Raw genomic sequence first — 13,387 nt, forward strand, 5'->3', positions numbered from 1 at the left:
ACCGTTTGTACGATGAACTACAATCAGGCCTTCCTGATTTTTGGAGCGGGTCCTTCGGTTCCTCTGCTATCTCCAGTTGCTCCTGGACCCAAAAAGCTTACTTCCATGCCACATTCCTTCTCTACTAAACAAGCACAAACTCCTCCTACCCCTGCTGTGCAACTTCCACCTTCTGGTAAAGCCAAAGTGCATCCGAAAATCAACTTGGGGGGAATCAACACCAGCAGTCTGCTACAGAATAACGGACCGTTTTCTCCAAGCATATTCACCCTGAAACGAGTATGGGTGAAAAGACCCAGTGGAACTCCTACCACAGTACAAGTCCATCAGAATGATATAGTGGATGACTTGAAACAAGAAGTTGTTAATAAGTTTCCCACATCTTTGGGGAGATGTTGTGATGCAGCCGATATAATATTGAAAATGGACGTTTCAAAACTGAAGCAGCAACAGCAACAGCAACAGCAACAACAACAACAACAACAACTGCTGCTGCTGCTTAATCTCCTGCAATCTCAAGAGTATTCTTCCTCTAGCCGAGTCCCTCCGAGTCAACCTCAATGTGTCATTCTAGAACCTGACCAAAACGTTTGGTCGTTCATAGATCTGTACTTCCCTTCAGGAATGACCCCAAGTGATTCTTTAATCATCGAAACGCCTCCATTTAGTGATCCCATGGGATCACCTCCTGCCCAATCACAAATACAGTATCAGCCACCTCCTTCGTTTCAACAACAGCAGCAATATCATCTGCTTAACAGATCACTGAATGGAGGCGTTTCAAGAATGGTTAGTCCTGATTTGAACTTTTCTCCATTGAATTCCCAGTATACGCCATTTTCAGAGAACTTCAACTTTAATGGCCCCAGATCTTTAACCATCCCACAGCAAACCCAACAACAACAACAACAACTGCATTTGCAACCAATACAGCAACTGCTGCAACTGCATCCCTTGCAAACGAACCAACCTAATTCCAGAACAAACAATATTCTTATTAATAATTCGTACCAAACACGGGCATGTTCAGCCGAACCAAACTACCCTCCATTGCTGTCGAAAGATCGCTCAGTATCTCCTATAGCTCGCACAACAGCTGCAAGTGCTAATAGACATCCCATCAACTACAATACTCCCCAATCACCTTCTACAGGGTCACAAGCAGTGTTACTTTTGCCAAAGAATTATGCTTTGGGTGGTGTTGGTTCTAGTAATTCTAAAGTTACATCTGTCTCCAGTCCTGAGATGAGTGATTCTGCCAGTGGTGGGAATAATATTGTAGAATCACCGGATAACGAAGGTAGTGGACGACACGATGGAGATACTAATGGTGCTGGTGCAAATGGAAAGTCGTCACATGTATTTGAAAAGACTGATTCTAAAACAGCTACTCCAGAATTACCCATGGATTCAGATTCAAGTAATCATTTCAAGGACAGGATTACTCCAAGTCGTAGTACTAGTGAAAGTAAGAAGAAGGTGCCATCTTCTAAGAAGTCCTCTGTATCTGATTCTGGTCAAAAGAAATCCAAACAGACCAACAGTGGTAGCCATGATACTACCAATGGAAACGCCACCACTAATAACCACGGTAAATTATCCGATAGTCCGTCTAAAGCCGTGGCTACAACGACTACAGATAAGGTTTTACCCTCTATTTCAGTTTTAGTAGTGGAAGATAATGCCATTAACCAAGCTATTTTGGGAGCGTTCTTACGGAAACACAAGATTCAATACAAGATAGCCAAAAATGGACAAGAAGCTGTTGATAAATGGAAAGAAGGAGGATTCCATTTAGTGTTGATGGATATTCAATTACCTGTGAAATCGGGAATTGACGCTACCAAAGAGATACGACATATGGAAAGAGTCAACAATATTGGAGTGTTTGCAGAAACAGCAGATCAAGAACAAGCAGATACTCCAGCAGATGCCACTAAACTTGATTTGAAAGTTTTCAAGGCTCCTGTTATCATTGTTGCCCTAACAGCGTCTTCCAATTCTTCTGTAGATCGAAAGAATGCCTTGATGGCAGGCTGCAACGATTACTTGACGAAGCCAGTGAATTTAGTTTGGCTTCAGAACAAAATTACTGAATGGGGATGTATGCAAGCTTTAATTGACTTTGATGGATGGAAAGATAAACGAATTCACAAGGTTTAAACAACTATTACTGCAATATATTGCAAGTTGATTGAAATAAGATAAACCACTGCTTATCTTAATCAATCGAGCTATAATATGAAATGTTTCCTGAAATAATAATAGAACATATAATACTTACTTTGGTGCACTGGTTATTTTGGTACATGTCACGTGACTCATTTTTAAAATGGTTAAAAGCAAATTTTCAGTGAGGATAAATGATTTCTTCTACCACAACATCGACATTATTGACATCAACGTCGCTCGTTAAGATCATACATCCTTTTGACCGAAATGAGTGAGAAATCAGAACAATACGAAGCTCCAAAGGATCCTAATTCAGCGTTACAAGAGAACCCTGGTTCCGAAGGTACAGACTTTGTCCCCACTGTGCTTCCCTTAGAAATCATTGACCGGGCTATTGGGAAACAGGTACACGTGATCTTAACAAGTGAAAAGGAATTCAAAGGTACTCTTGTTGGATTCGATGACTTTGTTAACATGGTGTTGGAGAATGTGGAAGAAGTTGGTGATAGCTCAGGAGAACGCCGTGAACGGATGCTTTTGAACGGAGGTCACGTGGCTATGATTGTCCCCAGCTAAAAGTTGTGAACATCATGCTTGTACATTAGATAATAATAATAATAATAATAATAATAGCAATAATAATACTTTATGGAATTACATTCAACGTAAATACCCCCAAAGAATAGGTCATATTGGAGTGTATACAGGTTATGGTAGCGCCACAGTAAGCTATCAGGTTGATGGTAAAGCAGACTATCATATCATTTTATAAACAACACTATTCTTCTTAAAGCATGAAGCTTACTATTTCCGTTAGTGATGGTCAATTGATTAATGTTGATGTTTCTGAAAGTTTGACGTTAGGTGATTTGAAGGCTTACATTCAGGCAGAAACTGAACTTGAACCCCAACACCAGAAGTTGACAGTTGATGGCAAATTATTGACCAGTGAAACACAAACACTTAGTGAACTGGGATTGAAGGATGATGATTTGTTAGTTCTTGATGTGGGATCGATATCAACAAATGAGCCTGTGCCTGCTGCTGCTACTCATCCTCCTCCTCAATCAACAGGAGGCTCTGATAGATTTAATTTAACTAGCGAACAAGCAGAGAAGTTTAGAACAGAATTGTTAGGGAATGAAGTACTTGTGAAGTCACTTAAACGATTTAGACCCAATATCACCGAACTTCTTGCCAATCCTGCTGCATTTCTGGAATATGCTACCACGAATCTTAGAAATGATATGAAAGTAGAAGCAATGGCGATTGAAATGAACCCTGAAGATCCAGAAAATCAAGCACGGATTCTTCAAAGTATTAGACAAGAGCAAATTGATCGTAATTATCAATTGGCTCATGATATTACACCAGAAGCTTTCACTAGAATCAACATGTTGTATGTTAAAATGATTGTTAACGGACATGAATTAAATGCATTCATTGACACAGGAGCAGCAGTTTCTATTATATCTCCCAAAGTGGCTGAATCCGTGGGGATATCTCATTTAATAGATAAAAGGTTCCATGGTGAAGCTGTGGGAGTGGGGAGACTGAAAATTGAAGGTAAAATCCATAGTGTTCCTATACGTTTCCCCAATTCCGATATAGCTTTACCAGCATCATTTTCAGTGATCGATGGTCTGATGGATTTTCTTATTGGGTTAGATTTGATGAGAAGACATAAATGTATAATTGATTTAGAACGTCACATTATGGTCACTGGAGGAAGTATTGAAGTACCTTTTCTCTCCGATGTTGAAGTTGAAAAGATAGTTGGAGACCAACTTGGGTTTAAAGATTTACTGGATACTATACCCAAAGCCACTACGTCCAAAGCCACTACTGATTCCGTTGCTAAACCTATGACTGCTTCAGCTTCAAGTAGTCAAACATCCAGCGCAAGATCAAGTGCATTTCCTGAAAAAGATATAAAAATCTTAGTGGATTTGGGCTTCACTCGTTCAGATGCAATAAGAGCTTTACATCAATGCAACGGTAATGTGGACGTTGCAGCATCATTATTGTTCCAATAAAGTTATTTCTTAAAGTCGCCATTGGTCCAAAGAACTTTAATAGAATGGCATCGTTCTACGTCCAATTATGATTCTACTTTTGCAAACAATATTATTATTTGCTTTATTTTCACACTCTTCTAAGATATGGTTGGCTAATAAGTTCAAAGCCTGAAGTGTATATTTGTGGACTCTTAATGATAGTATCAACGATAAATTGATCAACTAAACTAGAACGGTATGATAGCTATCGATATGTATTGCTTAGTATGTGTGGCTTAAGTAGAACAATTTCCATGAGTGGATTTAGTGCGGACATTAGACCCCTTATATCCACTGTGGCTGAAAAATGCATATATTAAAGTCTATTTCTATAATTAACTAAAACAATCCTTCAAAGAATCCTCTGTAGTGGAATGAAGCACCCACCTTATCAATTTCATCAATATCACTTTGTTCAAGTTCGAAATTGACTACATCCAAGGCATCAATCAACCGTTGACGTTGAGATGAAGTAGTCACAGGTAAAATTCCCTTCTGATAAGTGTACCGTAATAAGATTTGGGCGTCAGTTTTAGAATACTTTGAGCTTAACACAGGTAATAGCTCTTGTAATGGGTGAGTAAGAAATTCTTCTTTCCCTTCATCATTCTTCTTCTTTAATCTAAAGAGCGGAGTTAAGGGTCCATAAGCTTCAATCAATATATTATGCTTAGCAGCAAACTCATGGATCCCAACACTTTGACTTTGTAAGTAAGGATGGAACTCAATCTGATCAACGATTGGATAATATTCAGGATTATGGTCCACGGCAGCGAAAGTTTCTTCTAAATGTTTCACACCATAATTAGAAACACCCAAGTATCTAATGAGTCCTTCCTTCTTCAAATCCACAAGTTCCTTCCAAGCAGATCCCAAGCTGTACCCAAACGAATTGGGGCTCTCAGCATTGAAAAAGGGATGGTGGATCATCACCAAATCAATGTATGATGTCCCTAAATCCTTCAATGCCTTTCTAAAGAACTCCTTAGGCCCATTGGAAAGAGCTGGAAACTTACTGTGACCAGGGGAGTACTTGGTAGTGATAAACAAGTCCTCTCTCTTCTTATCAGTTTGAGCCAAAGCAGCTCCTACTTCGGGCTGGGTAGTGTAGAACTCAGCAGTATCAATATGGTTGAATCCACTTTCAATTGCAAGCAAGATCAAGTCAACCAAGTTCTGATCAATGGTACCCTGATGGTCTTCACCTCTGCCTTTCTTCAACCATTGCCATTTGGTTCCGGTACCGGTACCGAATGTGATGGGGATTCCAGACTTGGTGGTGAGGGATTGGGTCAACTGCACAGGATAACTCATAGTATGGATTGAGTGAGAAGTTACTGGCTAAAGTGAATGGTTTGTGCTGATTAACGGGGATTGGAGTGGCTTTTATATAAGATAAGCTTCGTTCCTGTATATAGTAGTTCACTTTCCGAACACCGGATAGGCGGCGGAGATATCAAACTAAATCCACCCTTTAATCGATAACCTTGGTGATTTTAATATTTGTATATTATGTAGAAATAATACTATTTTTATAATTATTAATATAGAATAGCATATCCTTGTTTCCAGCTTCCCCTTTCATAAAAAATGACATTATATATTTCATGTCATGAATCACTTTTATCAAAATTAAAGCCCCTCCTGTTCTTCTTCCTCCACAGTCTTACGTTTCTTCAACACTAATGGTTTGCCAGTAACACGGAAATAAATATCCTTGACGTCATCAGTTGCTGATTCAAAATGAGAGGATGCATCATAACTCTTACTAATAAACACATTATCGGTGGTTCCATCATTGATAGGCTCGTACAAATCAGCTATCCCCATAAGAGTATCCAATCTTGGACCCAATAACTTGAAAGCAGGTTCCAACTCAACATGAGGTTGGTCAGTCTCAATAATCGTTGATACAATGGCCAAGTAGTAACCTTTAGGAACAACACAATGAACATCAGAAAGGACAGCAATATAGATATCATGTTTCCGACGGACTTGGTTTTGGGGTATAATGATTTGCAATGAATCCAAATCATTGGTGTTAGGAACTGGATGGTCTAAAATACACATGGCTCTAATGACTCTTTTCCCAGTCTTCTTAACCTTATCAGGAAAGTAAGTTGGATCAGCAATAACAATTGGAGCCTTTGCAATACCTTCTTTGGTTTTGACACCAGCAAATTTCCCATCTTCATTATATAATACTTCTTCCACTGGAGTATCCAACATATAAGTACCACCATAAATAGCTGATAATCTAGCAAACCCTTGAGGCAATTCACCCAAACCATACAATGGATATAAATAAGGAGACTTACCATATTTAGCAACAGATTGACAGTATAATAATATTCTTTCATATGTTGGTCTTGCAGGTTCATTCAAATAATCATCTGTAGGCCATAAAGCCATAGCATGACCAATAAAATCTCTAGTACCATTTTGTAAGCCATAATAATCATAAATATCACTCATGGTGTTCTTATCCAAATCATAACCATAATGAGTTTTGATGTCATCTTCCTTATAACCGGCAATGAATTGTAAAAATTGACGCATTCTATTCTTTTCCATTAATCCCAATAACTTGGAACTCCATGCATCCGAAGCAGTGGTAGGAACTTTATGGACACTACCACTACGATAAACATATGATCCACTAATTTGTTTGAATTCAATGTACCGAGTAACATCAGTATGGACCAAAATGTTAGTCAATTCACCATCACTCATTAAAAATTTAGGGATCAAATCAACACACCAATCACGATCTCTACCTTTTAAAAACAGTGGTTTTTGAGTCAGAGGCTTGAATTTCTCATATAATTGACTCAAATTCAATGAAGCCGACTCTCCCCCATAAAAGTCTTGACGATCAATGTGAAGCACCTTCTTTCCATCTACGGATAAAACTCCGGAAAGAATGCACTCGGTTAAACCGGTACCCAATACAATAACGTCATAGTTCTCATCCATGATTGCTAATACCAATTGATACTGTTAACAATTGGTTGAAAATAAAGAAGGAGGGTTCTCCTTCAATAGTTTATATGTTGTGTTCGTTCCCCATTTTTCCCCAATATATTGGGTCTGGCACGACCTGGGGCGGATGGTCCGGGTAACTCTAAGTGATGTGAAATATACAATAAACTTACTATGTGATTCTGTAATTAGTTAACATTTATGATGATACTTTTCAAATAACTATGTGAAATCCTTCTTTCCCTTTGGCTAGGCCTTTCTTTATAATTTCAGTTATCTCTTTGGGATCATTGGTTATCTTTGTAAAGTTCTCATAGCCAGTGTCTGTGACCAAAAGATCGTCTTCAATACGAACTCCTCCAACATACCAATACTTGTCTAGAACTGGACGATCGATGTACTTATTCTTTGAAGGGTCATTCAAGACATCTTCCAACAAGAAAGGCAGGAAATATACCCCTGGCTCATCAGTTAATGTCATACCTGCTTGTAAAGGTCTTCTTAATCTCAAATACTGTAACAATGGGTCTGGATCCGAATAGTTGGGGTTTCCACCTACATCATGAGTATCCATACCTAATAAATGGCCCAACCCATGAGGGAAAAACCGAGCAGACATTTTGGCATCAAACAATTCTTGTACACTATATTCTTTTTTGAAGATACCCAAATTTAAAAATTCTTCTATCATCACTCTATGGGCAGTAAGATGGATTTCTTCCCAACTGGCACCCGGCTTAATCATCTCTTTGGTAACGTTTTGCATACGTAAAACGATATTGTAAATGGCCAAATGTTCTTCTTTCCAATCACCATTGATAGGGAAACATCTTGTGACATCACTGGCATAGTTTTCCCATTCAGCACCAGCATCTATTAAGATTGAGTGCTTTTCAGCAGTAATAGGTTGGTCATTTTTAACATAATGCAATGTAGAACAAGAGGTTCCACTACAACAAATAGGATCATATGCTTGAGCCTTTGAACCTTGCCTCAAGGCATGATAAGTAAACTCTGCATGGATGTGAGTTTCTTCTGTTTCAATAGGGATAGCACTCATGACTGCTAGATGACAATTATCGGTGATTCTTGCAGCATGTCTCATTAATTCGAGCTCATATTGATCTTTTATTAATCTTGATTCGTCCAAGGCGTAAAAGAAATCATCACCTCCAAGAGTCAAATGAGGCGAAAACAGCTTGTTGAAGTCATTAATATCTGTAGTTAATACAGACACCTTTCCAGCCACCAACAGACTCAAATCCAGCTCTAAATCATGACCAAATTTAACTTCATCCACGTCATATTTAGCGTAAGCCTCATCAATACTTGTGGGCAATCCACTCCACATTATATCTTCCTTATCAACATCAGGCAAATAGAGTACTAACTTATCTGAGTCACCATAGTAAAGCACATGAGACCCCGGAATGTTACATCCACTGAGGTAAAAGAAATATCTGTTTTGTCTAAATGGTTTTGTCTGATCACAGTATGGAATTAGCACTTCGGCTTCTCCTGCTATGTAAAAGGCAAATTCAGATTTGTCCTTTGAGGTCTTCTCCACATAATGCCCGAGAACACGAGAAGCATGTTCTTTAGAAGGGTATTTCCTTCCCTTTAAGGATTCGAGTTGACTCATTGGGAAGTTAATGAATGAGTGAATGGAAGAAAACAGAAATCAGTAGGTAAAATTATTTAATATAATTTTATTACTCTATATATTGTACCCCACGGCAATGGGAACTGAACCCGCTTAGAGGAATGGCTCTGATATCAATCACGTGATCGACCACATGATCAGACTTTACTCTCACTCTGGCTAGTCGATTACAATCATCAGAATCTATCTTGACGATAAAACAGTAAGAGAACAAGTAATAATCTCAACAGATAATCAATATGAAGGAAGTGTAGTCACATTATTTGAATCAATAACAGTCAGATACGAAGACTGTATTGTTACATATGCTAATGAAATACCATAATAAAGTCTGGGTTACCCGGACTCAAGAGCATTTATGCGCTACCAAGTCCTCGATTATAGTTCACTCGCCACCTAAACTATTAACTATGGATGTACAAATCAACCAAATACAAGACACCAATTAACCTTTAAATTACAATGGAAAGATTACAAAGACTACTTGGATCGGGAGGAGCAATGAACGCTGGTCTTGGCGATGTTCCTCCAACACAAGGAGATGGGCCATCCATTGATAATGCTGAAACTGTTTACATTTCATCATTAGCCTTACTTAAGATGTTGAAACATGGAAGAGCTGGTGTTCCTATGGAAGTTATGGGGTTAATGTTGGGAGAATTTGTTGATGATTTTACTATTCATGTTATTGATGTTTTCGCTATGCCTCAAAGTGGTACTGGGGTTTCTGTTGAAGCCGTTGATGATGTTTTCCAAGCTAAAATGATGGATATGTTAAGACAAACAGGTCGTGATCAAATGGTTGTAGGATGGTATCACTCACATCCTGGGTTTGGATGTTGGTTATCATCTGTTGATGTTAATACTCAACATTCGTTTGAGCAATTGAACAAACGTGCTGTTGCAGTGGTTATTGATCCTATACAAAGTGTTAGAGGTAAGGTTGTTATTGATGCCTTTAGAACCATTGATACCACAACTCTTATGTTGGGACAAGAACCTAGACAAACCACATCCAATGTTGGTCATTTGAATAAACCTCCGTTACAAGCGTTAATGCACGGATTGAATAGAGTGTACTATTCATTGAATATTGATTATCACAAGACTTCAAATGAAACAAACATGTTACTTAATTTGCATAAGAAGAATTGGCAATCTGGGTTGAAAATGGTGGATTACAATCATCAAGAACACGAGAACTTGGGAGATGCACAGAAGATGGTTAAGATTGCTGAGCAATATAATACTAGAATCAAGGAAGAAAGAGAATTGACTCCAGAACAGTTGAAAACAAGGTATGTTGGTAAACAAGATCCTAAGAAGCATTTGTTGGATACTGCTGATAAGTTGATTGAAGAGAATATTACACTGTTATTAACGGGTAATGTCAATGCCTTGGCCATTCAATAGAGAAAAGTTTATGACATAGTACTACTTAATGTATTTTAATATATTGTAATACGTAATGTAGGGTAATACTTAATATATACTTTAATGTGTATAAGAGCATTCGCATACAAATTGTCGCGATGATTATCAACACTTTCTTCAAGCCATGGAAGGTCTAGAACAGCCTAGAAAACGACAAAGGAAGGCTCTAGACGGGTCTACACGTTCAAATGAAGGTGTAAATAAACCATATCCGAGTTCAGAGCCTGACTCCGACTCTGACTCTGAACTACCGCAGTATCTACAACCACTCCAAGACCACAAGACTTCTACTGCTTCTGACAACTTCTACTTGGATACAATTGATAGAACCGTTCTAGACTTTGACTTCAGTAAGGAATGCAGTGTTTCCTTATCTAAAACAAACGTCTATGCTTGTTTGGTGTGTGGCAAGTATTTCCAAGGACGTTCAGTAACATCACCAGCATTCAATCATGCCATCAACCAGCATCATCATGTATATCTCAATCTCAAAACTGAAGGCTTCTATATCTTACCGGATAACTACAAGTTGACGGACCCTGAAACCCTTAGGAAATTGGATGACATCATTGCAGTCCTTAATCCCACTTACAAGCTTGAAGAAATAGATACTATTCCCCAACAAGCGCTTGACTTGAAACGAATACCTTATGATGTTGGATACGTTGGGCTTAATAATGTTTCTAGTTCTAGTGATTATGCTAATGTTGTTATCCAATTGATGTGTCACATTGATCCCATAAGACGGTTCTATATGGCTTTGAATTATAGTGATGATGGGCACTCGTATTCACCTTTAAATGCTGAGTTTGGTTTATTGATGAGGAAACTATGGTCCAACAAGCTATACAAGCCTCATGTGTCACCCCACGAATTACTAAAATTGATCTCTGTCAAACAACAACAGTCTCCTAAAGGAGTTCTTGTGTGGCTATTGAATCACTTGCACATGGGTCTAGTCAAGGCTATAGACACCAATAAGAAGCAGAAGAAGAGTTCTATCATCAGCAAGTCTGTCCAGGGTTCAATCAAGATCACCAGGATCGCAGTGGAGTCTAAGGATATCAATGGGAAGACGCAGTTTATCACCAAAGACTCTGGAACAGTGCATTCAAAGACCAAGTTCTGGTTGTTGACGGTGAAACCTCCCACGAGTCCACTCTTCTCTCTGGGGTTAAAAGTACCCGAGGTTTCCTTAGAGACGTTACTTGAAAAGTATAATGGAGTTTGTCAAACCCACGTCAACGAAACCGAAGTACACCAGTACAAACTTACAGGTCACCTTCCGCCGTATATGATAATTCACATTGATAGGAACCTTGAAGGCGGTGGCGATATATCACCAACTGTTGTCAAGTATCCTCGAGTACTTGATATGAGTCCATATGGTGACTCCCGTGCTAACTACGCACTAGTGGCCAACATAGTGTTCAAGATCAACCCTGAAACCAAGACGAGATCATGGATGATCCACTTGCAAAAGACTTCTACAGAATGGGTCACCATTCAAGATCTACAAGTTCGAAAGTGTGAACCGGAATTGATGTTTTTAGATACCAGCTATCTTCAACTATGGAAGAGAATTGATGTAACCGTGAATAATAATAAATGAACGTCATAAGGCATGAGAAGAGTAACAGTAGTGACATCTGCAGTAGGATCTGCAGTAGGATCTGCGGCAACAGCAGCTTAATACGAAAGAATAATCTTTCTAGCATCAACAAGATCATCAGATTCATGAAACACTTGACCAATACGTGTTTCACTCAATAATGTATCAAAGATAACAATATAACTAGCAAGCTTCAACTTTAGTATAGGATGTTCAACAACACTTTGAACTAGTATGGGTAACTTCTTTTGTATACGTTCAACTTCCGTAAGGTAGTAATTCTTCAAGAGTTTCCTATTTGATCTGGACCAAAAGTCCCCCGTAGAGGTCTTTAATTGGTTGAACAAGTGCGCATGTCTGATTCTAAATCCAGACCAATGAGTCATGTCTTGAAATAGTTTAGAGAGTTCCATATCACTGCCAATCATATCGGAGAACGTTTGGTTCCAGTACGATTGAACCTGAAGGTTCTCGTGCTCCGTTAACATACAAAGAACCCACATGTCATATAGTCTTTCGTCAAGGAACTGGTTCAAGTAGAGTCCTTTAATGTCCTTATCGAAATATTTATTAGACAAGATTTGATTGACCATAGTCCCCGTACGAATGATTCTGGACCCTGTATCTTCAATAAGAATAGGTAGTTCATTGTCGGGAGAGGCCACATATGATAACGTCAACATTGCATGATCAGAATGTGCACCATTGGTAGGGCTGGTGCTGGTGTTGGTTGGAAGTTTAAGTCCATTGCGGAAACAAAGTATTAACGCTTGGGAAAGTGACACTGGATCAGTTGGTATATATCTGCCTTCGAATTCAATGACATTATGAATTCCAAGGGTAAATTTTTCATCGTTGTTCAAGTCTTTGGTTTCAGATGTTTGAGTGAAATAATACTTGCGCTGTTCTAGTTGGGCTGATTTACCTGGGGTAGCTGATGAAACTGGCATTTGCTCGACTAACGGGAATGCTTCGAAAACTTTCTTCACGGGTTCGGGAACAGCAACCATGATTTATATAGTAGTAATATGAGTATTAGAGAACAGTTGAAAGTAGTATAATGATACTATATATTCTATTTCTCTAATGCATGTCATCGTTTAACAACAAACCCTCGGATGCACCCAGAAATAGAAATTTGCGAGGTGACGTGCGGTAGCGAAGAGAACGAAACCCACCGGAAAAATGGATTCTCATAACTGTATTTACATGTATAGAAGAATAACCTGATAGCCACTTAAAACACACTGGAAGGTGCACAAATTAACACACGACATTTCGGATTTGTCACTATTTTTGATATGGTTTGATTATGAACCCTCAAGTAACATTTAAGCTTTGATAATGAATCGCTTGGAATTATTATTAATTTTACTGGCGCTGCTCTCCCCTGCGGAGCCGGGGTTAAGTGAACGATCTCCGTGCAGAACACTATTCTCTTACTGTGCTACGATACGAAAGAAGCGA

At 38.7% G+C, this 13,387-nt stretch overlaps 9 protein-coding genes across 9 annotated transcripts; 5 read left to right on the forward strand and 4 right to left on the reverse strand.

Moving 5' to 3' along the window:
- Positions 1-12: 12 nt before the first annotated feature.
- On the forward strand, positions 13-2,163 carry SSK1 (mitogen-activated protein kinase kinase kinase; the record flags this gene model as incomplete). The annotated part of the gene is made up of 1 exon (XM_043192403.1): positions 13-2,163. One exon carries the CDS (start codon positions 13-15, stop codon positions 2,161-2,163), a length of 2,151 nt encoding a protein of 716 aa, XP_043048067.1.
- Positions 2,164-2,439: 276 nt separating this feature from the next.
- LSM5 (RNA-binding protein) lies at positions 2,440-2,748 on the forward strand (the record flags this gene model as incomplete). Its single annotated transcript, XM_043192404.1, is given in 2 exon segments — positions 2,440-2,443; positions 2,456-2,748. 2 exon segments carry the CDS (start codon positions 2,440-2,442, stop codon positions 2,746-2,748), a joined length of 297 nt encoding a protein of 98 aa, XP_043048068.1.
- A 218-nt stretch (positions 2,749-2,966) lies between these two features.
- Positions 2,967-4,208, forward strand: DDI1 (Ddi1p; the record flags this gene model as incomplete). The annotated part of the gene is made up of 1 exon (XM_043192405.1): positions 2,967-4,208. One exon carries the CDS (start codon positions 2,967-2,969, stop codon positions 4,206-4,208), a length of 1,242 nt encoding a protein of 413 aa, XP_043048069.1.
- A 360-nt stretch (positions 4,209-4,568) lies between these two features.
- On the reverse strand, positions 4,569-5,543 carry KQ657_001615 (uncharacterized protein; the record flags this gene model as incomplete). Its single annotated transcript, XM_043192406.1, has 1 exon — positions 4,569-5,543. One exon carries the CDS (start codon positions 5,541-5,543, stop codon positions 4,569-4,571), a length of 975 nt encoding a protein of 324 aa, XP_043048070.1.
- A 318-nt stretch (positions 5,544-5,861) lies between these two features.
- On the reverse strand, positions 5,862-7,205 carry GDI1 (Gdi1p; the record flags this gene model as incomplete). The annotated part of the gene is made up of 1 exon (XM_043192407.1): positions 5,862-7,205. The coding sequence occupies one exon, from the start codon at positions 7,203-7,205 to the stop codon at positions 5,862-5,864; it is 1,344 nt and encodes a 447-aa protein (XP_043048071.1).
- A 220-nt stretch (positions 7,206-7,425) lies between these two features.
- Positions 7,426-8,853, reverse strand: KQ657_001617 (putative Xaa-Pro dipeptidase; the record flags this gene model as incomplete). The annotated part of the gene is made up of 1 exon (XM_043192408.1): positions 7,426-8,853. The coding sequence occupies one exon, from the start codon at positions 8,851-8,853 to the stop codon at positions 7,426-7,428; it is 1,428 nt and encodes a 475-aa protein (XP_043048072.1).
- Positions 8,854-9,336: 483 nt separating this feature from the next.
- RPN11 (proteasome regulatory particle lid subunit) lies at positions 9,337-10,287 on the forward strand (the record flags this gene model as incomplete). The annotated part of the gene is made up of 1 exon (XM_043192409.1): positions 9,337-10,287. The coding sequence occupies one exon, from the start codon at positions 9,337-9,339 to the stop codon at positions 10,285-10,287; it is 951 nt and encodes a 316-aa protein (XP_043048073.1).
- Positions 10,288-10,432: 145 nt separating this feature from the next.
- Positions 10,433-11,920, forward strand: KQ657_001619 (mRNA splicing protein; the record flags this gene model as incomplete). The annotated part of the gene is made up of 1 exon (XM_043192410.1): positions 10,433-11,920. One exon carries the CDS (start codon positions 10,433-10,435, stop codon positions 11,918-11,920), a length of 1,488 nt encoding a protein of 495 aa, XP_043048074.1.
- Positions 11,921-11,997: 77 nt separating this feature from the next.
- SAM35 (SAM complex subunit) lies at positions 11,998-12,930 on the reverse strand (the record flags this gene model as incomplete). The annotated part of the gene is made up of 1 exon (XM_043192411.1): positions 11,998-12,930. The coding sequence occupies one exon, from the start codon at positions 12,928-12,930 to the stop codon at positions 11,998-12,000; it is 933 nt and encodes a 310-aa protein (XP_043048075.1).
- Between the last annotated feature and the right edge of the window lie 457 nt (positions 12,931-13,387).

This window comes from Scheffersomyces spartinae, assembly GCF_019049425.1.
Source record: "Scheffersomyces spartinae strain ARV_011 chromosome Unknown scaffold_17, whole genome shotgun sequence".
NCBI classification, from domain to species: Eukaryota; Fungi; Ascomycota; class Pichiomycetes; order Serinales; family Debaryomycetaceae; genus Lizanozyma; species Lizanozyma spartinae.